Source organism: Pteronotus mesoamericanus, unplaced genomic scaffold (genome assembly GCF_021234165.1).
Source record: "Pteronotus mesoamericanus isolate MK-2021 breed Mesoamerican mustached bat unplaced genomic scaffold, CSHL_Meso_final contig_27, whole genome shotgun sequence".
Taxonomy (NCBI): Eukaryota; Metazoa; Chordata; class Mammalia; order Chiroptera; family Mormoopidae; genus Pteronotus; species Pteronotus mesoamericanus.
In genome coordinates, this window is record NW_026555115.1 from 9,396,426 (window position 1) to 9,422,048 (window position 25,623).

The window sequence follows — 25,623 nt, forward strand, 5'->3', positions numbered from 1 at the left end:
CTGTGAAGATCAAATTTGTTGTCCCAGACTTGGGTTTGAACTTAGTCTGAAGGTGAGGTATTAAGCCTCCCTCACAATTGGGAAGGGTAATGAAGTGAGGGCAGGCATCAGAAGTAGAATGCCAGTTGAGACTAGGCTTTGTGAAAAGCACTGTATGACCCAAACGAATTGAAATTAAGTGTTGCAGATAAAACGGTAAATGAACCTTGGGATTAGTGGTAAATTTAATATCCTGACCATATTTGACTTAACTAGTTTTAAAATAAGTTAAATGTTTTGGAGCAGCTGGGTAGATAAATCAAGGAAAAAAGTTCCTATAATGTTCTGATTAGAAAAGTTAGGACAATAAATCCTAGTTCACATTTTTAAAATGCATGCCCAAAGAAAATGGACATTATGTTCAGTTGCTCCCATACAGGCCCTAATCAAGGTAATGGTAAATCTAAAGTATGTTTCAGAAGGGAATACTTAAGTAACATTCAATTACAAAAGCACATACTCACACAGATACACATACTTATGTGTTATGACTAAAGATAAAAAAGGCTGCAGTTAAGGCTTTTGTATTTACTGGCTGATCTCGTAATTTTGAAAATTACAACAGAAATACTGGTAATGTTTTTGACTTACAAACCCATCAAATCATTTAGCTATCTCCCCACTATACCTTGCTAATCCAAAGCTGGCTTAATGGTTAAAATAAAGGTTGCCAGTGAAATGCTCTTTTGGTACATGTTGAGAAATTTTCAAAAGAATCATGAATCAAAAATATTAATATTAGGACAATTTTAAATAAGCGCTTTAATAAGATTTGCCCTTATTCCTTTGACCTTGAACTTAAGTTTATTACTATACAATGAATTTGAGAAATACATGGACTGCGATCCTTCCAAAGAAATCTTTTAGATATTTCTTCTATTCTTCTCCTTGAGTTCCTTTAAAGAAGGAGCTAAGTGTTCACTGTCAATATACCAACCTCGCTAACTATTCCTTGGAATCATTCTTTCTTTTCTCCCTGCGTGGATACAAGCGGCCCACATTATTAACTCTGCCCCAAGGCCAAAGGATGGGTGGTAGCGATGGCTATGGAAGGAGTATAGTACAGAAGAAAAAAATGTAATCTTTGTGATTATACACAAATAACCAAAATCACCTATTTTTAGTCTGAAAACAGAACACTGCTTTTAAAAGTACTTTTATATAAAGGCTAGTTAGTTTATATATAAAGTGAAAGAATAGTCACATGAAATTTAAGCACAGAAGGGCATGACACTGACAGGAAGAGAACAATAGAAATAACACAATAATACCTGATATTTGTTTTGTGGTTATGATGTGTCAGGAATTGGTTAAATGTTCTTCATATATTAATTAATCTTTATAATAGTCCTGAGGCAGAATACTACCTAGTAATAGAAATAATGGTATCCTGTGCTCTCTACTTAATATGTCATTTCAGAAGAAAGTAGCAAATGTTTTCCTTCAGGGGCTTAAAACACAACAGCAACAAAACAATACCTTGGTATCAGGGTTTCTCAAAAATCTGAATTCACCTCCCCACCTCACTGTCCAAATCAAAGAGAGTGTGTTCCAACAGTGGTATAGAATTGACCGTCCCTGTGCTATTTTTAAAATCACGAATTCATTATATATTAACAAACTTTCAACCACATTTTACTATTTGGCACCTTATGGCCAGGTAGCCTTAGACCTGCAAGTCTACCTTCAAAGTGTATGTCACAAAACTAACATGAGGGAAATCAATATCCTTGTAAGGGACACTAAACTACTACTGCTTTCACATTAAAAATGTGAATCGCTGTCTAAGGAAACCATGAACCCATCATACAAGATTTCAATTTTCAATTTAACATTCAGAAGACTGGAATGAAGCAGAGCTAGAGAAAGAAGATAAGGGACATGGACAAAGTCTTGTTTTTCACAGAAAAGGCATGACAGAGGTTTGCTTACAGATGTGTCAGGTGGTTTGCAAGTTTCTAGATAAATTTCCTTTTCTAACACATACTAAGAATAGTCTCTCATTAAAACTGCAGTGCAGCTCTCTTGGACATACCTTTCTTACGTCTGAACTCTTTGGTTCTGTTGTCCAGGTTATAATTCTAGAAACAGCAAGCCTGGTCTCACTAGAATTTATAAAATCTGTTGGATCCATCTGTCTGGCGAGAGACTCAATGTACTTCAGGATTGCAACTTTGACCTGAAAGATCCAATAATTATAAATATTAAGTACACTTCATGAATCTTTGAATAAAATTCTTAACTGGTGATCAGAGATAAGGAAACACTATTGAGGGGACACCTTCTTTCACCTTGATTTATGGTTCCACATGGAGCCTCCATTAATCAGGAGAAAAAGCATTGAAAGACTGAGAAGTAAGTTTGAGAACTGGAAGAGGGGCATGCAGCTTAATGCTCTTCATTTTTAGAGTGCCATGCCTGCAGAAAAGGTGTGCTCTGCTCTTCATGTATGCTGCAGGACACTCACATGGGGAGGCCATGAGATTCCCAGCTCTGCCACTTACCAGGGATGGCATGTATAACATTGTAGTTAGTTTTGATTTTTAGACATTCTAGGGCCCTGGGGTGTCCAACCTTTTGGCATTTCTGGGCTACACTAGAAGGAGAGTTGTGTTGGGCTATACAATAAATACACGAACACTAACAAAAATGGATGAGTAAAAAAAAAAAAAGCTTTTAAGTAAATTTACGATTTTGTGTTGGGCCACATTCATAGCCATCCTGGGCTGCCTGCGGGCCATGGGCTGGACGCCCCTGTAGGCCATATCTTGCAAGGCAGCATGTTCAGTAACCAAGCTGATATTCTGCCCTAACTTCCCCATTGATGTCTCATTTGGAGTTGACCTCAAAAGAAACGGGTTATTGACTGGGCCTATCCAAAAACCCCAACAAAAGTGTAATGATCAAAGACCAGATGATGTACCTGACCTAAACCAAATGAACACAAATCCTCAAAATTAGTTTTATTACAGGTATGATTTTACAACAACACATAACAAGTAATTTTCATGTGTTAGAGTACTGATATTTTTAAAAATTCCAATAAAATAACTACCTCAGCAAGTCAGAATTTTCTAGTTTAAATATTGTGACAGAGTAACAATACTCAAACACTGGTAAGGATGTGGAAGAACTAGAGTCCTTAAACACTGCTGGCAGAAATACAATACAACCATTTTAACACTTTAAAATAATGTTAAAATACACCTCTCCAATAAATCAGCTATTTCTCTACTGAGTACTAAACCAAAAAAAATGAAAACATGTCCACAAAGAGGTGAGCTCTCTTTGTGGGAACACTCACAACAGATTTATTTGTAACAGCAAGTACAAGTCATGTGTAAAAAAACTGACTTTTACAGATTGAATTGTAATAAGAAATTGTTACCAACCTTGAGGTTAGGAGTCTGAGTTTGATCGACAATAAATCTCATCAAAATGTTAAATTGTTGATCAAATGGAAAGGAGTCCCTGGTTTAAAAAAAAAAAAAGAAAAAAGCGTTTAAAAAAAAATTTGTAGCACAGTGTAAAATCACATAAAAAGAAAAAATATACTGTTGTAGATTAATATATGTAAAACCAAGCCTGTTCCAATTTTTTAAATAGTACTTTTCATGTTATATTAAATACTAAAGTAACACACATTACATAAAAAATTTAGAAGGGAAATCTTATTAAACATCCCAAAACACGTACTAAACTTCTCTAGCTATCTTTCTAAATGTTGCTTACCCAGAAAACAACACCAAGTATCCAAATCTGATTTTTACATCCTGATTACATTGCCTACAGCTGACCTTGCTTAAGCTAACTCTATTGTCTCCCTTAGTTCTAGCTAGGTTAAGTGCTTATGATCTCTAACTGGTATAGTCGTAAGAAGAACGCCTGTGGAATACTCAGCAAGAAAAATGCACGTTCAGCTACAAAACATACACAGAAGCCCGGAGCCCTAGAAGCTCCTCTACCACTCCATTTCTTACCTGTTATTTATCTCATTTCTTTAGTCATCTCACATCTTTTGTCTGACTGATTAACTTTGAGGGCTCTTGGCTAACTAAAGTCAGTACTCTCTCTCCTTCCCTTAAAATACTGCCAGTACTTAGTAACAGTGTAAAATTGCATAATGGAGCTCATTGATACTAACAAGAAACATAATGCAATGCAAACATCTATTAAATTGAGGCTGAGTGACTGCATTGCTGTCTTTGGACTCTCCTAAGGAACTTTTCTAAATCTACATAATAGTAAAAGAAAAGAGATGCAGGTTCAAAAATATAAAATCACAGGACAGATGTGAAATTTAAATGAAAAAATACAAGAAAAAAATGTAAAGTGCACGGCACATACTAGCTATTAGTATTACCAGCATTATATTTACTAATAAGAAGTAAACTTGACCCAATAGCACATCCTTTTCTACCACATCTATCTGTGCCCAGGAAGTTATGAGGACCACTTCTGGAAGCAAAGTACACTTCAGTATACTACATGATTTAAGCAACTCACATGGCTATAAAATAAAAAAACAAGGTTTACAAACCACACACAAACTATCTTTCTTCCATAGCAAATAACTGATGTATTTAACCAGAAAATGTCCTGTTGTTAGGTATAGCCAAAGGACAGTAAACAAGGCAGGGTTTGAAATTAGGTCTATTAACTGAGCCCCTCAATACTCACTGATCCCAAGTAAGCTTAAACATTTACACATTTCAGCTGCTGAGAAAAAGGGACCGATAAACATGCTTTAGAGGCTTAGACCAATTACAATGGGAACAGGATTCTTAAAGGAAAGAGGCATCCAGGAAAATTTACATAAGAAAATATTATTTTCCTTAATCAGCAAAGGTTAGGAATATAATCGTAGTATTCTTGTCATCCTTAAGAAATCTGAAATGGATCTTGTCATTCATAAATTCACTTAAATTAAGCAAGTGATCTAAGGCCACGTCTGGCTCACAAATGTTTTATTTGGTTTTGATAGTGTCATAAAAAAAATTCTCCAATGTGTTGCTTTAATCCACATTTTAGACCATCCTTGAAAAGTCTGGTACCACTGGGCCCATATTTCAGCATAGTCACAACTGACCACACCGCTCCACCCCATCCACGACCGACGCTCTTATCTACTTCACTCATTTATTATAAGCCGGATCAGCCCAGATCTTGCAGCCAATGCCTTATAAATCCACTACTATACTGATATAGGAATGTTCCCTAATTCTGGCTTGTATGTGGAAAAAAATTTTTTTAAAAGGCTGACCCTACAGAACCAGAGAGTAGAACAGTAGTTAGTAGTTAGGAGGTGGGGGAAATGGGGAGTTGTTGGTTAGAAAGTACAAACTTCCAGTTATAACATAAGTAAGTTCTGGGTACCTAATGCACAGCATGGTAACTACAGTTAGCGATACTGTATTATACACTGGAAAGGTCATAGGAGAATAGACCTCAGGTGGTCTCACCACCATTACAACAAAAAAATATTTATGTGAGGTGAAGGAAGTGTTAATTAACACTGCGGTAATCATTTATCAATATATACATGTACCAAAATCATCATGTTGTGCACTTTAAACTTATACAATGTTCTATGTATATATCTCTCAAAAACTGAGGGAAAAAATGGTCTATTCCATTAACACTTACCTTGTGACATCCAAAGCCTTCTGAACTTTTGCCTGCACAGATCCAAGTAAATCTGCTCCCATTTTCTTAAGTAATTGTGTGAGAAGAACAAAAAGCCAGTCCTGCAAGTCATCCTTATGAATTATTATAAAATCAACAAGAGTCTCCAAAAACATACTGAAAACCTGGACACAAATGAAAACCAAACATTTCACATAATTCATAATTTCCTCTAAAGTCTCCAAAATATTAAAAATGCCTATACTGGTTTTGCCCAGTCTCTTACACCTTAGGTTAACACTGTTAACAACCAATCATACTATGGAAGACAAACAAATTAAAGAAAATAAAATAAAAAGAATTGGAACTTACTCTCTGATGTGAATTCCACCGCAAACCAGGCCATGCAACAAAATAAATTCCATGTTAGTTCAGAGTGAATTAATACAATTTCATGCAGTTTCTTCAAAGACCTGAAATGGCTACAAACTGGTAACATACTATCTTCTCCATCAATATGCCGTTAAAATTCAGTACATAGAAAAATAACTTTGCTGAAAAGCATTAGTTTATTTTTTAAGTATTAGTTTAATCTAGAGGCATCTCTAAAAAAAACCACATTTAAACCATCATAATTCTATACTATTATTGTTCATTATTTAGCATTCAAAAAATACTATTATGGGAAGACTTTCCATCGAGATAACAGAGAAGAACAGAGTAGGTAGACTCTGTTCCTCCCATGACCTCCTCCCATGACCACATCAAGATTACAACTAAATTATGGAACAACCACCCTTGAAAACCACCTGAAGACTAGCTGATCAGAAGTCCTACAACTAAGGATTATAAAGAAGGAAGAACAAGACTGGTAGGAGGGGCAAAGACCCAGAATCGGCTTGGCCCATACCCTTGAGAGAAGGTTAAGAATCCACAGTGGTAACTGGGCTGTGCAAAACCCCCTGAGAAGCGAGGGGTCCCAGCCCCACACCGAGCTCCCCAGCCCATGGCACCAGAGCTAGAAAGATAAGTCTCTTTAACATCAGGCTGTGAAAATCAGCATAAATTATGTCTGAGAAAGACAAGAGCCTTCTAGAAAAGAAGGCACTGCAGGACTTAAAGGCTCAATTACTCACAAACACTTAACTCTGAGGTGCAACGCAGGAGTAGCAGCTCTGAAAGTCCCAGGGACATAAAGGAATTAATTGAATTGTCTGGCTTCAAGGCTAGGGCTGCAAGGGTAGTTGGGACAGCTCTCTTATAGACAAAAGTGCTGGCAGGTGCCACTGTTCCTTTGTTGAGTCCTCACTTCACCCAGGAGCAGGTGCCAGCAGGTAACAAGTCTCAAATCTCCAATAATCTGGCTAACACTCTTCAGTGTACCCTGATGATTCTGAGATCCTGCTTCACCCAAGTCGTGAGCCTGGCCTGAACTTCCTTCAGAGGCTGTTCCATACAAGCAGCTGGACTGGGTCTGCACTGCAGAATTTCCTAAAATCTCTCAAAAATCCACAAACCCCAAACAAGCAGCAGCTGGTCTCAGCATTCCCCATACCTCTTCTAGGGGCAGCCAGCCTGTTAACAGCATAGTCACTCCCAGGAGCCTCCAAGGCCACCACAGGCGGCTTACTAACCGCAGGTCACTTTGTAGCTCCTATTAAGCAGCCCTTGGGCAGACACAGGCAGTGGCTAAAATGGGTATGCACCGGAGTCCCTCCGAAGAGGCCCCAGAACCAACATACCAGATAGCCAGTTTCTGACCGCATCAGAGCACCATGCAACCATCTCCATAAATCGCACACACAAAGAGAAGACTCAGCAGGCACCAGGGCACAGGTACTCTGTGAGGTCAATACCTGCATAAAAGCTGGCCCATTGCAGTCATGACCAGTCCTCACAGCCAGTTATCTTGAGGGTTAATCTCACATACTGATGTACCGTCAACAATCAAGTCTACAACAGGAGAGAACACCACACAAGACACCCATGGAACAACCTACTCAGGTGACAGGGGAGCCACAGGACCCCACAGGACCCCATAGGACACATAAGGCCATTCTGCCGAGACTGTGAGGTGTAGCAGATCCACCCAATACATACATACAAAAGAAGAAAAAGAAGGAGAGAGGCAGCCAAAATGAGACAAAGAATCAAGTCCCAAATGAAAGAACAGAACAAAACTCCAGAAGAGGAACTAAATAAAATGGAGACAAGCAATCTATCACATTGAGAATTCAAAACACTGCTTATGAGGATGCTCCATGAATTTTAGGAAAGAATAAATGATCTCAGTGCAAACTTCAAAAAAGAGGAAACATAAAAAAGAACTCATCGCAAGTGAAAAAATACTGTAACTAAAATAAAAAAACATATTACATGGAATCAACAGCAGATTAGAGGAAACAGAGCACTGGATCAATGACCTGGAAGACAAGGTAGCAGAAAATACCTCATCAGAACAGCAATGAGTGAAAAAAAAGAAAAAGGATAGTTTAAGCAACCTCTGGGACAACATCAAGCACACCAACATTTGCATCATGGGGATGCCAGAAAGAGAAGAGAGCAAGAGATGGAAAACCTATTTTAAGAAATAATAACTAAAAACTTGTGTCACCTGGCAAAAAAGGCAGATATACAAAGCCAGGAAGTACACAGTCTCTCAAACAAGATGAACCCAAAGACAACCACATGAAGATGGTATTATAATTAAAATCCCAAATGTTAAAGACAAAGACAAAACAACAAGAGAATGACAGTTACTTACACGGGGGCTCCCATAAGACTATCAGCTGATTTCTCAACAGAAACTTAGTTGGCTTGAGGGGACTGGTATGAAATATTCAAAATGATAAAAAGCAAGGGCCTGTAACCAAGGTTACTCTACCTAACAAGGTTGTCATTTAGAATTGAGGGAGAGATAAAGAGTTTCCCAGATAAAATAACACTAAAGGAGTTTGTTACCACCACACCAAAATTATAGGAAACATAAAGGGACTTCTATAATGAAAAAAGCAATATAAAAAATATGAATAAGAAAATACAGTAAAGAAAAGATTCTCACTGACAAAGGCAAACACATAATAAAAGCAGTGGATCGACTATAAAGCTAGTACAAAGGTTAAAAGGCAAAATTAGGTGATTTGTGTAATTATAACAATTAAGGAATACACACACACACACACACACACAAAAGAAATAAAAAATATGACAAAAACATTAAACAGAGGGGAGGAGAGTAAAAATGGTACGGATTTTAGAATGTGTTTGAATTTAAGCGACCATCAACTTTAAAAACAGACTGCTAAAAACACAGCCTGGTATATATGAAGCACATGATAACCAAAGCCAAAATTCTATAAAGATATACAAGAAATAAAGAAAAAAGAATCTAAATACAATACTACAGAATGTCATCAACATACAAGAGAGTAAGATAGTAAGGCAGTAACAGAGAACTACAAAATAATCATAAAACAATTAATGAATTGGCAATAACTGCATATTTACTTTAAATTTAAGTAATTAGTTACTTTAAATATGAATGGGCTCAATGCTCTAATCAAAAGACACAGGATGTGTAAAGGGATAAGAAAACAAGACCCATACATATATATTGCCTACAAGAGACCCATTTGAGATCAAAAGACAGAGACTGTAAGTGAAGGGATGTAAAAAGATTATTTCCAAAATAGACTTTCAAACAAAGGCTGTGACAAGAGAAAAAGAAAGCCATCTCATAATGATAAAGAAATTAATCCAACAAGAGTATATAACTCTTTTAAATATTTACACACCCAATGTAGGAGCACCGAAATATATAAAACAAATATTGATAGACATAAAGGGAGAGATCTACAGTAATACAATTATAGTAAGGTACTTTAAGACCCCATTGACGTCAATGGATAGGTCATACAGAGAGAAAATCAACAAGGTAACAGTAGCCTTAAATGACATTCAACTGGATCATCTTATAATTGATGTTTTTAGGACATTTCACCTCAAAGAGGCAGAATATCCATTTTTTTCAAGTGCTATGGGGCATTTCCCGGCAAAGAAGACATGTTAGGCCATAAAACAGGTCTCAATAAAATCAAAAAGAATGAAATCATATGAAGCATCTTCTCTGATCATAATGGTGGGAAACTAGGAGTCACTTACAAGAAGAAACGGAAAAACACACAAACACATGGAGGTTAAATAACATGCTATGAAAGAATGAATGAGTTAATAACAAGATTAAAAAAAAAATCAAGAGATCTAGAGAGAAATGAAATGAAAATATAATAACCCAGAATCTATGGGACACAGTGAAAGCAGTTATAAGAGAGAGGTTCATAGCAATATAGGCCTATCTCAAGAAGCCAGAAAATAAACAATCTAACCTTACACCTAAATGAACCAGGAAAAGAACAAAAAAAGCCCAAAGTGTGTAGAAAGAAGGAAGTAATAAAGATCAGAGCAGAAATAAATAAAATAGTCTAAAAAAATACAAAAAGTCAATGAAACCAAAAGATGCATTTTTTGAAAAGAAAAACAACATTGAGCCCTGGCTGTTGTGGCTCAATGGCTTGAGCACCGGCCTGCAAACAAAAGGGTCACTGGTTCGATTCCCAGTCAGGGCACATGCCTGGGTTGCAGGCCAGGTCCCCAATAGGGGGTGCATGAGAGGCACCACACAATAGTGTTTCTCTCCCTCTCTACTCCCTTCCCCTCTGTCTGAAAATAAAAATTAAAAAAAATCTTTTTTTTAAAAAAGAAAAACAAAATTGATAAACCTTTAACAAGACTAAGGAAAGAAAAGGATCGTAATAAATAAAATCAGAAATGAAAGAGAAGTGACAACTGACACAACAGAAATACGAAGGAATATGAGAAAATGCCATGAGCAATTGCATGCTAACAAATCGGACAATCTGGAAGAAACAGATTAATTCCTAGAAACATACACTCTTCCAAGACTGAATCAATAAGAAACAGAACTTCTGAAGACAGGTAACTAACAAAATCAAATAAGTAATTAAAAAACTCCCAAGACACAACAGTCCTGCACCAGATGGCTTCCGAGTTGAATTAAAAGTTATACTTCCCAAACTATTTCAAAACCTGGAAGTGGATGGAAGGATCCCAAACTCATTTTACAGGTCAGTATGACACTGATAACAAAACCAGATAAAGAGATTACCAGAAGAATTATAAGCCAATATCCCTGATGAACATAGAGGTAAAAATCTTCAATAAAATATTAGTACCAAATTGAGCAATACATTAAAAAGATTGTACCCCACTATTAAGTAGAATTTAATCCTGGGATGCAAGCTTATTCAGTATTTGCAAATCTACTAACATGATACACCACATAAAATGCATGATAAAAATCATATCATATCAATGGATGCAGAAAAAAGCATTAGACAAAATGCAGCATCCATTTATGATAAACACTTTTAGCAAAATGGGGAGAGAACATACCTCAACATAATAAAGGCCATAAATGACAAAACCATAGCTAATATCATACTCAATGGTGAAAAACTAAAAGCATCTTCCTTAAGGTCAGAAATAATAAAAGGATATCTACTTTTAAACATGGAAAGACAGATAGCATTTAATTTCTTCAATATAGTACTGGAAGTCCTAGCCACAGCAAGCAGACAAGAAAAAGAAATAAAAGGCATCCAAATAGAAAAGAAGGCATAAACTCTCATTACTTGCAAATAACATACTACTACTGGGTTGCCCAGAAAGTTGGTTAGGTTCTTTCAGTAAGGTAGCTTAAGTAGTGCTTAGTTGTCTTTAACTTCACTTGAAACAATTTTGTTAAACTGTATTTTAACAACTGTCATATTAGTGTGCATTTTAAAAAAACTTAACTGGTTAATTTTTGACTTCTAGTTGATGAGAGATGTTGTGGAACATGTTATTCAGCACTTGCTAGTCAACGTACAGTTAGAATTCGCTGGCCTTCAGTAAAGTTATAAACCAAGTAGAGAAGGAGGCTGCAGAGAGAGCATTCCAAAACCCAAAAGGGGTCACAGGTGCAGCGTACCCTCCCTTGGCTCCTCCTCCCAGCTCTCCTGCTGTCGGACCACAGCATCCCTGTGGGAGGGTGAGAAGGCCTACATATGGCACAGGTTGAGGAAGTGCCCTTCCTCTCTGTGAGCCGGAAAGACAAGACCCTGAGGCCTTTCGCCTTACGTTATATTAAGGACAAGCTGTTTGTACTGGACACACCTGGAAGAGCCCACTGTGCATGCTGTCTGCAGGGTGGTAAAGGTGATAACAGGTGGTGCTGGCAGAAGCTAGATGACCTACTCCAGGACCTTGAACTGATAAAAAGCCGGAGGCAGATCCAGAAGGAGAAGACATAAGGCAACATCAAACTCTGAGATGAATTCCACCTTGTTCTTCAGAATTCGAATCTTTTTCTTTCTTTAACATAGTTGTGTAATATTTCTTCTTGTGCTTCAATTGTATTCCAACTAATCCACTAATTTTGGGGTTTTTTAATTCTTTTTGTTTATATTTTATATTACTTTTTATTTTGTTATTTCAAATCTCACATTGTACCCTTCCCTCACCTTACTCCATTTTGCCTCCTTTCTGTCCTTTTCTTCTTTTCGTTGTAAATTATATTCCCCCCCACTGTTACGCCTTGTTCCTATGCCTACTCCTGCTATTTCTCCTCCCTCTGTCCTGTCAAGGGCATTATTCCTTCCTTTAGTTAGCTCATATTCTTTTTCCCCTTCTTGTAACATCCTAATTTTCTTTCTACCTTTATAAATTGTGGCTTGTTTGGCATAGATATTATGGTTATTGCTGGTCTTCAACTTTATTCCTATTTGTTCACTTTATTTTTTTATTTCAAATATCATAGGTTACTCTCCCTGTCTTACTCCATTCTGCCCTCCTCCTGCCCTTGCTTATCTGAGTTTGGAATTTATTTCATTTCTCCCCTTCTTAGCCTGGATTCTATTCCTTACTCTTATTATTTCTCCTCCCCCTCTCTATCCTCTCAAAATCATTTTTCTTTACAGTCAACATCTCATATTCCCTTTTCTTTCATATAATATTCCTATTCTCTTTCCACCTTTATTATGTGATCAGCTGTCATTGTTACTGACCCTGTTGTGGTTCTCCTTGAATTTTGTTCCCTTTGGTTCACTACCTTTTTAATTTTACTTCAAACATTATAATATACACTTCCAATTCTTACTCCACTTTGCCATAGCCCTTCTCTGTTTTGCTTACATTTTAAATTTCATTTTCTCCCTTTCTTCGCCTTGTTTCTATTCCCTACTATTATTTCTTCTCCCTCTTCCTGCTCAAAATCATTTTCCTCTCTTTCAGTCACCTCATATTCCCTTTCCTACCTCATAATATTCTTAATCTCTCTCCACCTTTATTAATCTTTCCTTAATTGCTATTGACATTGCTGATGTGGTAGGGGACTATTTTTGCTGGCATAACGGTTTGGTTTTCTGGGTAGTATTGCTTTGATAATCAGCACCTGTACAACAGCATAAAAGATGTGGGGGGGATTGTGACTCCCAGTCAGCCAGCTGGAGGGGAGAACCCACCAATGAATGAGCCGCCAATAATCAAAGCCAAAGTACGACAAGAGAGCCCACATAAACTGAATAAAGGGCAACCTTAGAGCATCCAGACCAGGAGATCAAAGGGACCGCACCACTGAATTACAAAGACCTTCTACCACAGAAGTCCACCCCACAAAAACATGCAGGCAAAGCAGAGCAACCTGAGACGCAGAAACAAACACAAGAATCACCTAAAATGGGGAGACAAACAAATAACCCACAAAGGAAAGGAGCTAGATTAAACTGAGGCAAACAATCTATCAAACAAAGAATTCAAAATAATGGTTATAAGGATGCTCAAGGAACTCAGTGAGAACTACAATAACTTTATGAAAGCTACAAGAAACTTAGTGGGAACTACAGCAGCATGAAAAAGGATATAGAAACTATAAGAACCAGGAAGAAATGAAGAATACAATATCTGAAATGAAGTATACACTAGAAGGACTTAAAAACAGGTTAGATGAAGCAGGGGACTGAACCAGAGAGCTGGAAGACAAGGTAGAAAGAAATACCCTGTCACAGCAACAAAATGAAAAAAGACTCAGAAAGAACGAGGATAGATTAAGGGAGCTTCAGGACAACATGAAACATAACAACGTTCACAACATAAGACTATCAGAAGGAGAAGAAAAGGAACAAGGGATAGAAAACCTGTCTGAATAAATAATGACAGAAAACTTAGCCCTAATTTGGTGAGGGAAAAAGTCATGCAATTTTAAGAAGTATAGTGTCCCAATCAAGATAAACCCAAAGAAGCCTACTCCAGGACATATCATAATTAAAATGTCAAATTTTAAGACAAGGAGAGAATCTTAAAGACAGCAAGGGAGAAACAGCTAGTAACATACAAGGGAGCTCTGATATGGCAATCAGCTGATTTCTCAACAGAAACACTACAAGCCAGAAGGAATTGGCAGGAAATATCTCAGGTAATGAAAGCAAGGACCAAAATCCAAGCCTACTCAATCCAGCAAGGCTCTTGTTTAAAATGGAAGGTGAAATAAAGAACTTCCCAGGCCAAAAAAGGCTAAAAGAGTACATTTCCACCAAGCAAGCACTAAATGGCTGCACAGGATGCACAGGACTGCTATAACAAGGTGTGGGGGGTGGGGCAGGTAGAGAGAGAAAGAAACACAGGTACAGAAAAAATGGCAATGAATAAGTACCTATCAATAACAACCATAAACATAAATGGATTAAATGTTCTAATCAAAAGACATAGGGTAGCTGAATAGATAAGAAAGCACAACCCACATATATGCTGTTTACAAGTGCCCCACCTCAGAACAAATGATCTAAACAGGTTGAAAGAGTAGGGAAGGGAAAAAAAAATATTCCAAGCAAACAGACATGAAAAGAAAGCTGGGGGTAGCAATGCTTGTATCAGGCAAAATAGACTTCAATACAAAACCCATACAAAGGGACAAAAAAGGTCACTACATAATCTTAAGAGAATAGTTCAACAGGATACATCCCTTGGAGCACCTAAATATATAAAGAAAATCTTGGACTTAATTGATATGTACAGAAACTACCCTTTACCCCTGGCCAAAAAAAGCAAAATATATATTTTCAAATGATCATGGAACATTTTCAAAGAAAGATCACATGGCAGGACACAAAACAAGCCTCAACAAATTCTAGAAAACTGAAATTATATCAAGCATGTGCTCAGATTACAATGGATTGAAAACCTCAAGGAAAAAATTCAAAAACATTCAAATACATGGAGACAGAATAACATGTTATTAAATAATGAATGGATCAACAAGGAGATCAAAAAAGAAATCAGAAAGTATCTGGAAACAAATGAAAATGAACACACAACAGTCCAAAACCTATGGGACAAAGCAAAGGCAGTCCTGAGAGGGAAGTTCATAGCAATACAGGCTTACCTAAAGACGTCAGAAAAATCTCAGATAAACAACCTAACCCTACATCCACGAGATCTAGATGAACAACAACAACAAACAAAGCCCACAATGAGTAGAAGGAAGGAAATAATCAAGATCACGGCAGAATTAAATTACATACAGACTAAAAGAATAATTCAAGGATCAATAAATCCAGAAGCTGGCGCTTTGGAAACATAAACAAAATTGACAAAACTTTAACCACTCATCCAGAAAAAAAAGAGAGGACCCAAATAAATAATATCAGAAATGAAACAAGGAGAAATTAAAACCAGTACCACAGAAATAGAAAGGATTGTTAAAAAATTACTATGAACAACTGTATGCCAAGAATTGGACAACCTGGGCAAAGTGGACAAATTTCTAGAGAAATATGGTCTTCTAAAACTGAATCAAGAAGAAGCAGAAAGCCTGAACAGACTGATAACAACTAGTGAAACTGAAGCAGTAATCAAAAAAGTCCTGGCACACAAAAGCCCTGGACAGATAGCTTCATAGGTCAATTTTACCAAACATATAAGGAAGAACAAACTCCTATCCTTCCCAAACTATTCCATAAATTTCAAGAAAAGGGAAGACTTCCACACTCTTTTTATGAGGTCAGTATTATCCCAATTCCAAAATCAAGTAAAGACACAACAAAGAAAAAAAGCTACAGGCCAGTATCTCTGATGAACATAGATGCTAAAATTCTAAACAAAGTACTGGCAATCTGGACTCAGAAATATGTTAAATGTATTAAATGGTACAATATTCACAAGTCAATAAACGTTAATACACTGCATAAGCAAATGAAGGATAAAAATCACATGATCATATCAATAGATGCTGAAAAAGCATTTGATAAAATCCAGCATCCATTTATGATAAAAACACTCAGCAAAGTGAGAATACAGAGAGTATACCTCAACATAACAAAAGCCATATATAAGAAACCTACAGTTAACATTATACTCAATGGGCAAAAACCAAAACTTTCCCCTTAAGATCAGGAACAAGACAAAGGTGTCCACTTTTACCACTTCTATTCAATATGGTACTGGAGCTTCTAGCCACAGTGATCAGACAAGAAAAAGAAAATAAAAAGGCATCCAAATTGGAAAAAGGAAGTAAAACTGTTATTATTTACAGACAACGTATTAGTATACATAGAAAACCCTATAGCCTCCACCAAAAAACTATTTGATCTAGTATGGGACTTTCATAAAATAGCAGAATTCAAAGTCAATATTCAAAAATCAAAGGCATTTTTGTACACCAACAATAAACTATCAGAAAGAGAAACTAGGAAAAAATTTCATTTGCTATAGCAACAAGAAATATAAAGTACCTAGAAAAAAATTTAACCAAGGATATAAAAGACCTGTATTCAGAAAACTATAGAACACTGAAGAAAGAAATTGAGGAAGATACACATAAATGGAAGCATATGCCATGTTCATAGATTGGAAGAATTAACATCATTAAAATGTCCGTATTACCCTCCAAAAATCTAGAGATTCAATGCAATTCCTATTAAAATACCAATGACATATTTCACATTTAGAACAAATACTTCAAAAATTTATATGGAACCAAAAAAAAAAAAAAAAAAGAGAGAGAGGAGGAAAGAAAAAGACCCTGAACAGCTTCAACAATCTTGAGAAAGAACAAAGTAGGAGGGATCATAATTCTGATAAACTATACTACAAGCCACTATAACCAAAACTGTCTGGTACTGGCATAAGAACAGATGCATAGATCAGTGGAACAGAATAGAGAGCCCAGAAATAAACCCATGTCTCTATGGCAAATTAATATTTGACAAAGGAGGCATGAACATACAATGGAACAAAGAGAGCCTCTTTAATAAATGGTGTTGGGACAACTAGACTGGTACATGCAAAAAAATGAAACCGGACCACCAATTTACACCATGCACCAGAATAAACTCAAAATGGATAAAAGAATTAAATATAAGCCATGATACCATAAAAGTCCCTAGAGGAAAACACAGTCAGGAAGAGTTCAGATATCTCACGTAGCAGTATTTCTGCCAATTTATCTCCTAGGGCAAGGGAAACAAAGGGGAAAAGAAATAAACAAATGAGACTACATCAACTAAAAACCTTCTGCATGGCTAAAGAAACCATCATCAAAATGAAAAGAGAACCTACCATATGGGAGAACATATTTGCCAATGATACATTAGACAAGGGTTTGATCTCCAAAATATATAAAGAACTCATATGACTCAATGCCAGAAAGCCAAAGAATCCAATACAAAAATGGGCAAAGGTTCTGAATAGACCCTTCTCCAAGGGGGATATTCAGAGGACCCATAAACATATGAAAAGATGCTCTACATCACTAGCCATCAGAGAGATGCAAATTAAAACCACAATGACATACCATGTCACACCGATCAGAATGGTTATCATTAATAAATCAATAAACAACAAGTGCTGGTGAGGATGTGGAGAAAAGGGAACCCTAGTACACTGTTGGTGGGAATGCAGACTGGTGCAGCCACTGTGGAAAACAGCATGGAATTTTCTCAAAAAACTAAAAATGGAACTGCCTTTTGACCCAGCAATTCCACTGCTGGGAATATACACTCAGAATCCCATATCAATTCAAAAGAACTTATGCACCCCTATGTTCATGGCAGTGCTATTTACAATAGCCAAATGCTACTCAGTAAATGAGTGGATCATCAGGAAATGAATGGCCCATCGGTAAATGAGTGGATCAAAAAACTGTGGTGCATTTACACAATGGAATACTACAGAGCAGAAATAAAGAAGTCCTACCTTTTGCAACAGCATGGATGGAAGTAGAGAATACTATATTAAGTGAAATAAGCCAGGTGGTAAAAGACAAATATCATATGACCTCACCTGTAAGAGGAATCTAATGGACAAAATAGAACCACAGGCATGGTAACATGGAACAGACTGAAAGTGACCAGAAGGGAGGAGGGAGGAGGATCCTGGTAGAAAGAAGGGAAAAGGACTAGACAAAAAACATGTATGAATGACTCGAGGACACGGACAACAGTGTGGGAACTAACTGTGGGGGTGGGGGGATGAGTGGAAGAGGGCAGGGGGGACAAATTGGGACAACTGTAATAGAATAACAATAAAAAGGATTTAAAAGATTGGTGAATTTTTTGTGTAGCTACTATAATATTGAAGGTGGAAGAAAATACACTACACTCAGCATATTATGCTTTATTATTTCAAGGAAGGTAAAACTGCAACTGAACACAGAGAAAGATTTGTGCAGCATATGAAGAAGGTGTTGTGACTGATTGAATGTGTCAAAAGTGGTTTGTGAAGTTCCTTGCTGGAGATTTCTTGCTGGAAGATGTTCCACGGTCTGGCAGACCAGTTGAAATTGACAGTGATCAAATTGAGAGATTAATTGAGAACAAGTAACATTATACCACACAGAGGACAATTCAAATACTCAAACTATCCAAATCAATAAAGTTATTGGTGAAAATGAACTTTATTTAACAGGTATAACTCAACAGACCTTTCAGCTAACCCAATAAATACAGATATTCCACCGAAAATCCATTAGAACTAACATGTGAATTCAGTCAAGAAGCAGGATAACAATATTAACATCCAGAAGTTGACTGTATTTTTATAAACCAATAATGAGCTATGTATCAAATACAGAAATTAAGAAAAGAATCCCATTTACAATTGCATTAAAAAAAAAAAAACACCTAGAAATAAACTGAAGCAATTGTAAGGCACTGAAGAAAAAAACTAAAGATACAAATAAATGGGAGTGAGTATGTTCAGAGATAGGAAAAATTAGCATCGTTAAAATGTCCACATTACCCAAAGTAATCTATAGATTAAACGTAACCCCTATCAAAATACCAATGAAACTAAAACAAACAATCTTCAAATTTTAAGAAACCATAAAAGCCCCTGAATAGTCAAAGCAATCATGAGGAAAAAGAACAAAGATGGAGGAATCACATTACCTGATTTCAAAATACACTGCCAGCTATAGTGATCAAAACAGCATAGTAGTCACATAAAAAAAAGACACATAGATCAACAGAACAGAACAGAGAGCCCAGAAATAAACCCATGTCTATATAGAGGCAAGAATATACAATGGGGTAAAGACAGCCTCTTCAATAAATGGTGTTATAAAAATTGGACAGATATATATCAATATAAATAAATAAATAAATAAATAAAACTAGACCAACCAATTTTCTTATACTACATATAAGAATAAGCTGGAAAGGATTAAAGACTTAAATGCAAGACCCAAGATCATAAAACTCAAGGCAGTATACTCTGGATACTACTCTTAGTTACATTTTTTTTTTGGATATGTCTCTTTGGGCAAGGGTGAGAAAAGAAAAAATAAACAAATGGGACTACATCAAACTAAAAAGTTTTTGCACAGAGTAGGAACCACGAACAAAACAAAAAAACAACCAACTGGACAGATGAAGATATTCACCAATGATATGCCAGATAAGGGGTTAATATTCATAATACATAAAAAACTCATATAACCTAACATCAAAGAAATAAACAATCTGATTAAAAAATGGGCAGAGGTGATTAGACATTTCTCCAAAGAGGACACACAGATGGCCAACAGACATATGAAAAGATGTTCAATGTCATTAATAACAGAAAAATGCAAATTAAAATCACAATGAGATATCACCCCTCATATAGCCTGTCAGAATGGCTATCATTAATAAATCAACATATAACCAGTTCTGGTGAGGATGTGGAAAAAAAGAGAACCCTCGTGCATTGTTTGTGGGATTGCAAATTGGTACAGCCACAATGGAGGTTCTTCAAAAAATTAAAAATAGAACTACCATTATGTCTCAGCAATTCCACTTCTGGGTATTTAACCAAAGAAATCCAAAACACGAATTCAAAAAAACATAGGCATCTCTATGCTCATTGCAACATTATTTACGATAGCCAAGACGTGGAAGCAACTTAAGTCCCTATCGATCGACAAATGAAGAAGAGGTGGAACGTATATACAATGGAATATTACTCAGCCACAAAAAGAATGAAATCTTGCCATTTCTGACAACATGGATTGACCTAGAAGGCATTATGCTAAATGAAATACGTCAGTCAGAGGAAGACAAATACCATATGTTTTCAATTATATGTGGACTCTAAAAAATAAACAAACAAAACAGAAACAAACTCATAGTTAACAGAGAACAAACAGAAGGTTGCTAGATAGAAGAGCTGGGGGAATTGGTGAAAAAGGCAAAGGGATTAAAGTGCACAAATTACCAGTTATAAAAACATTCACGGGATGTAAACTCATCATAGAGAATACAGTCAATAATATTGTAATAACTATGTATGGTATCAGGTGGGTAACTAGACTTATTGAGACGATCACTTTGTAAGTTACATAAATGTCTAATCACTATGTTGTACAAATAAAACTAACATGTCAAATGTAATTTTTAAAAAGTTTTAAAATAAAGATTATCATGTAACACCTATACAAAAAAAATAGAAGATGAAGGAAAAAGACTTGTGTATATACTTCTTTTAATTCTAGTCATCTATTTTAAATGCATGTCAATTCAGGTATCTCAAGTAATAACTTTATATAAAAAGATATTACAAGCACCATAAAAAGCTTTATAAAAAATTATAGCTTAGAATAAAAGGCACTGACAGCTCACAAATTGTCATGCTGTTTTGTTCTCATTATTGCTGTCTAAAGATGAGACAGAATCATGGTGGAATATCCCTGAACCAATTTCAGAGAGGTAGGTAGCAGCGCATCTCGTTTACTTGGTTAATGAGTATTGGTTGCTCTACTGGGACTACCAGCCATCATATACCAAATAGCACAGCAACTATTAACCACCAGGGGTCGCCTGTGAGATAGCTCAGAAAAAAGTCAATGAGCCCAAAGGCAGGTAGTAAATAATGACTAAACTGAGACCTCCAAACTCACTGTACAAGAGCCTTCTGATGGAAACAAATTTCCTTCTTTATCCTCACATTCTGGTTCTGAATCAGCAATCTAGAGGTGACAGGTAACAGAAATTTCATCAATGTCCAAAACCATCTAATCCTTTGTACTATGAATCCTACGAATCTTATACTTACGATTTAAATCTTAGTGCTTTTAACACTATCTTAGAGAAAAATCTTGATAATTATATCTTTGATTATCTATGTGGCCCTTAAACTCAACCTTTCTTGGATTTTACTACTATTGTTAATGTTAATCTTGCTGTAAGGGTCAGGGTCATAATAGGAATTTTAAGACATGCTTCAAGACTGATTTGAGGAGAAGTCCTGTCCAAAAAAAGCGGGAGAACCCCAGTATTTATTCTCTTATGCTCCTGTGAGCATCTCAAAAGGCAGGGGGCATATGTTACTTTCTGGATCCCTAACCCAGAATAGGTACTCAATAAAGGCTGAATGATTAGAAAGATGCTTGACACTTAAAGGACAATTGATATGAGGAAGAAAGGCTAGAAAAAGAAGGGATATCACAGAAAACAGGCTGGACTTTCTGACCATCACAGGTTTCATTCTCCTAGAAAAATTTACAGCACATTATTTTTACTAGGAAAACTAAAGTGAAAGATAGTTAAATCCTGCATGTAAAGCAGTTAAGATTTGCTAATGGCGATTAGGTTTTCTCAGTTTCTACACTTTAGTTTCTGTCCTTTATCCACCCTTTAACTTACCCATATCATCCATTTTCTTTCTCTTTTAAAAGCATCTAACAGGTTCCAATGTCTTCCTCCCAAACAATACTACTTAGTTAAAACCTAGACTCCAAGTAAACCTTTGTAAAGGGTCCCTCTCTCAGCACTGCTCATGGAAGGGCCCTGTCCCTTATTCATGGGTATTTTCCTTTAGCAGGGACGCCCCTGTCAGAAAGGCAGTCCTACGGCTCAGTGCCCCTCCTGGACCCCAAGGAGGTGGAGGCAATAGCTAAGTGGCCACCATCCAGCAAGTTCTTGGTGCTGGCAAAATCCTACTTGGAGAAATAACTTAATCCGGTTCTCTAATAAAGCTACTACATAAATGCTTCCCTTTTTCTATCTTGTCCTACATAGAAAAATTCTTCCCAGAATGCAAACACATACTCACGCACGCACACGCGTAAAATCTGATTATTTCCTTCACTATTATAACTTTTTTTTTAAAGCACTATATTATAATACAATGTTACATTCTAGCACCCTGTTTCACTCATAGGAGCTACCCAAAGATATTTGCTGAAAGACAGCAACTGATTCTCTTCATGATAACTCTTACTTGAAATGCAATTTAAGTTTCATAGACATTTGAGTTCTCAAGAATTCCATTTTTAAAAGACATAACATAAACTACTGCTGAAATTAGTGTTAAATATGTGAGGTTTTAAGTGCACTATAGGGAATTAACTCTCACTCTTTAATAGTATGTTATACAGCTCACACAGACATGCAGAGAGGAATGTAAATAAGGCATTGTTCCCAGAGTTACCTTGCTATGTGGGTCAGCAAACATTCGTGTGAAGATTTCACACAATCTTTTCAATTCTACCCGACTAAAAAGAAAATAAAATGGAAGTAAATGCACTTTAATAAGTCAACACTGAAATTAGTTATAGCTTTGCTTTTAAAAATCCTTTTATTTACGTCAACTACATAAGCTTTATATAATTGTTATATAACAATGTTTTTTCACACAAAAACCTTTCTATTATTTAACTCATGATGAAATTAAACAGGAATATAAAACTATAATAATTCTGTTCTTATTTAAAATGAGGAAAGTAAACCTTAGAGAGTGCCTAAGTTCATATATGTGGAAATGGCAATGCCAAAAGATAAATGAGGAAAAGCATGTATTTAGGGGTCAGACAGACTTAAAGTTTAATTTCAGTACTGCTACAGAGAAAGTACTCTGATGTCTTTATATCCATCAGTCACATACAGTAAGAGATACCCGGCTGCTGTCAGGATTAAAAAAAGTAACACATCCTACCTACAATTGCGCCTTAGGCAAAGCAAATATTCACTTCACTTTAGGGCCCCTTTGCCCTTTCTTATTCTTAACTGTACTATTGAGTCCCATTTTCATTTCAAGGCTTGATTAGAAGTGTCATCTCTCCCTAAATCATGCTGGAGTAATTCTCCCTCATACACACAATGCAATCTAGATTAGACCAATAGATTTCTAGAGGTTATTCAATGGGTACTTGGTAAACACTAAAATTCAAGAAACTGGGACCACCAGAATGAAACAGATTCCTGAAGTAATAATCACGCACAAGTCATCTGCATTTTGATTTTTAACAGATCACTACAGGTTAGAAGTTACCTGCATTTCACAAAACTTCTCAAGAGATCTTCATGAACAGAATGGAATTGGGCTTGGGGGTGGAATCAGGAGGTTGGAATCAGTACGGTAGAGCCAAACTGACTTGGTAGCCACACCGCATAGCGATCATCTGTCAATGCTCACTTAGCTTTACAGAACCCATCTAGAACAGGAGTTCCCAACCTCTGGGCCATGGACTGGGCCTGTTAGGAACTAGGCCACACAGAAGGAGGTGAGCTTGAATGTAATTCACTTGAATCATCCTGAAACCGCCTGCACCTCCACCCCCCAACTCCCCAGGTCTATGGAAAAATTGTCTTCCACAAAACCAGTCCCTGGTGCCAAAAAGGTTGGGAACAGCTGATTTAGAACTCATTGGTGTCATAACCTATCTTTAAAAAATTATCTGAATAATAAAATATACCATAAGTCAAGGATTCTAAGCAGCCCACTAATATCTCTGTAATTGTGAGAGTCACAATCAATGATATATTAGTAATGTCAGGTCTGATTAGCAACATTTCTTCCTAGAGGGATATAAAATATTGGTGTATCAACGGTGCCTCAGATTTAATGAAATATGGTATAAAAACATACTTGTAGGTATGTGTGTAATACAAGCTCATGTTAGAAAATGTATGAAATACAGGACTGTAAAGAAAAAAATGCAAAAATAATACTGGGGATAATACTGTTATTATTAGTATTCCATTTTAGTATCTCTGAACCATGCATATTTTAGCTATATATATGCATATGTGTATTAAAAAATTTTAGATTGAGCCTATCATCTTATCCACACCCTAAAGTGTAATGAACTGTACTGGCCTGCAGAGTTCTTTTCTTTTCTTTTCCCATCAATTAAGAGTGATAGTTTCTAGAATTTTATTTTTCACCTAAATGGCAACCTGTACCAAGATTTCTCAGAAAATAACTACTAGACACCATATGAACTCTAAGAAAAACAAATGTTGCTATAAATCTAATAGATTACAGAGTATTTGCCCTATATTTTGAAGCCTTTGGAAGGCAAGGACTAGGTCTTAGCCATCTTAGCACCTTTAGTGCTGAAACTCTGTAAGGACTCCATAAAGGACAGAGAATCCACTCACCCCCTATCACCAATGAGCATAGTATGGGTCTCAAACTTAGCTCACAACCTCGGTCTTTGTCCTTACCTCAGTGTTCTTTGGCTCTTCAGTAAGTTCTGCAGGCCTAGGAGCCCTTCTTTCCTTTCTGACCAGTTTGAACTAGCACAGTGGTTGAGAACTTCTGCTACATCCTCAGTCTGCCGCAGGTAATGGGGAATGCCACCGTTCCTGGAACCATATGAGCGCTCAGAGCAAACACTCGAGGCATCACTATTGGCATCATCGTCAGAATACATCCCATACGGCTCATATCTCCTCCTCACAGGCTTCTTCTGCCAGATCCAATGAGGGATGGGGGTAATTGAGGAAGAAATGGAAAGATGAAATGACCATGAGTCATACCAAACAAAACCAACAAAAACAAAGAGTTAAATGTAAAAAGATACACACACACAATATGCGGATGCACCACACCTGCCCTGTGTTTACAGATTAGGGAATAAAAACAGAAACGCAGACTTCCGGTAGATACAATAAGTAATAAGCAGAACAACCTGTAGCAGAGAGAAAAGAATATGGTCTCTAGCACACTGTGCGGACTTCAGTAAGACAGACTTGGGTTGGAATCCTGCTGCCACCACTGACCGGCTATGTCACTTCAGAAAGCCTCCTGACTGACTTTTCTGTTTTGTTTCCTCATTCCCCAAGTAATATATCTTGAGCATGTTCTATGGGTAAGTTTGTTTGAATATTCACACTTCTTAAAATCTGAAACTGAAATGTCAGCAGCAGAGTACTTATCCTGTGTATAAGGATTCCTAAACTCTTAGCCACTTTTATTTAGGACTTAAAAGTTTTACAATACAAAGAGGTTTCCTGTAGACTGCAATTTCTCTCATCCTGAATATAAGTTAAACCCATAAATAATGCAGCTTAAGCCAATAACAAAGTTACTGGCTTAAACTGTACAAATATAATTTTCTACTAATGTGGCCTTTACTTACATCCC

At 36.5% G+C, this 25,623-nt stretch overlaps 1 protein-coding gene across 1 annotated transcript in view; it reads right to left on the reverse strand.

Moving 5' to 3' along the window:
• The window catches only part of CLASP1 (cytoplasmic linker associated protein 1), a 266,333-nt gene that overhangs the window by 54,874 nt on the left and 185,836 nt on the right, over positions 1-25,623 (reverse strand). The window contains exons 28-34 of the mRNA XM_054575023.1: positions 24,702-24,946; positions 22,684-22,747; positions 21,152-21,220; positions 6,037-6,039; positions 5,686-5,849; positions 3,432-3,510; positions 2,075-2,218 (exon numbers count right to left, since the gene is read on the reverse strand). Coding sequence (XP_054430998.1) covers positions 2,075-2,218; positions 3,432-3,510; positions 5,686-5,849; positions 6,037-6,039; positions 21,152-21,220; positions 22,684-22,747; positions 24,702-24,946 — 768 coding nt within the window. The remainder of the gene's footprint in view (positions 1-2,074; positions 2,219-3,431; positions 3,511-5,685; positions 5,850-6,036; positions 6,040-21,151; positions 21,221-22,683; positions 22,748-24,701; positions 24,947-25,623) is intronic.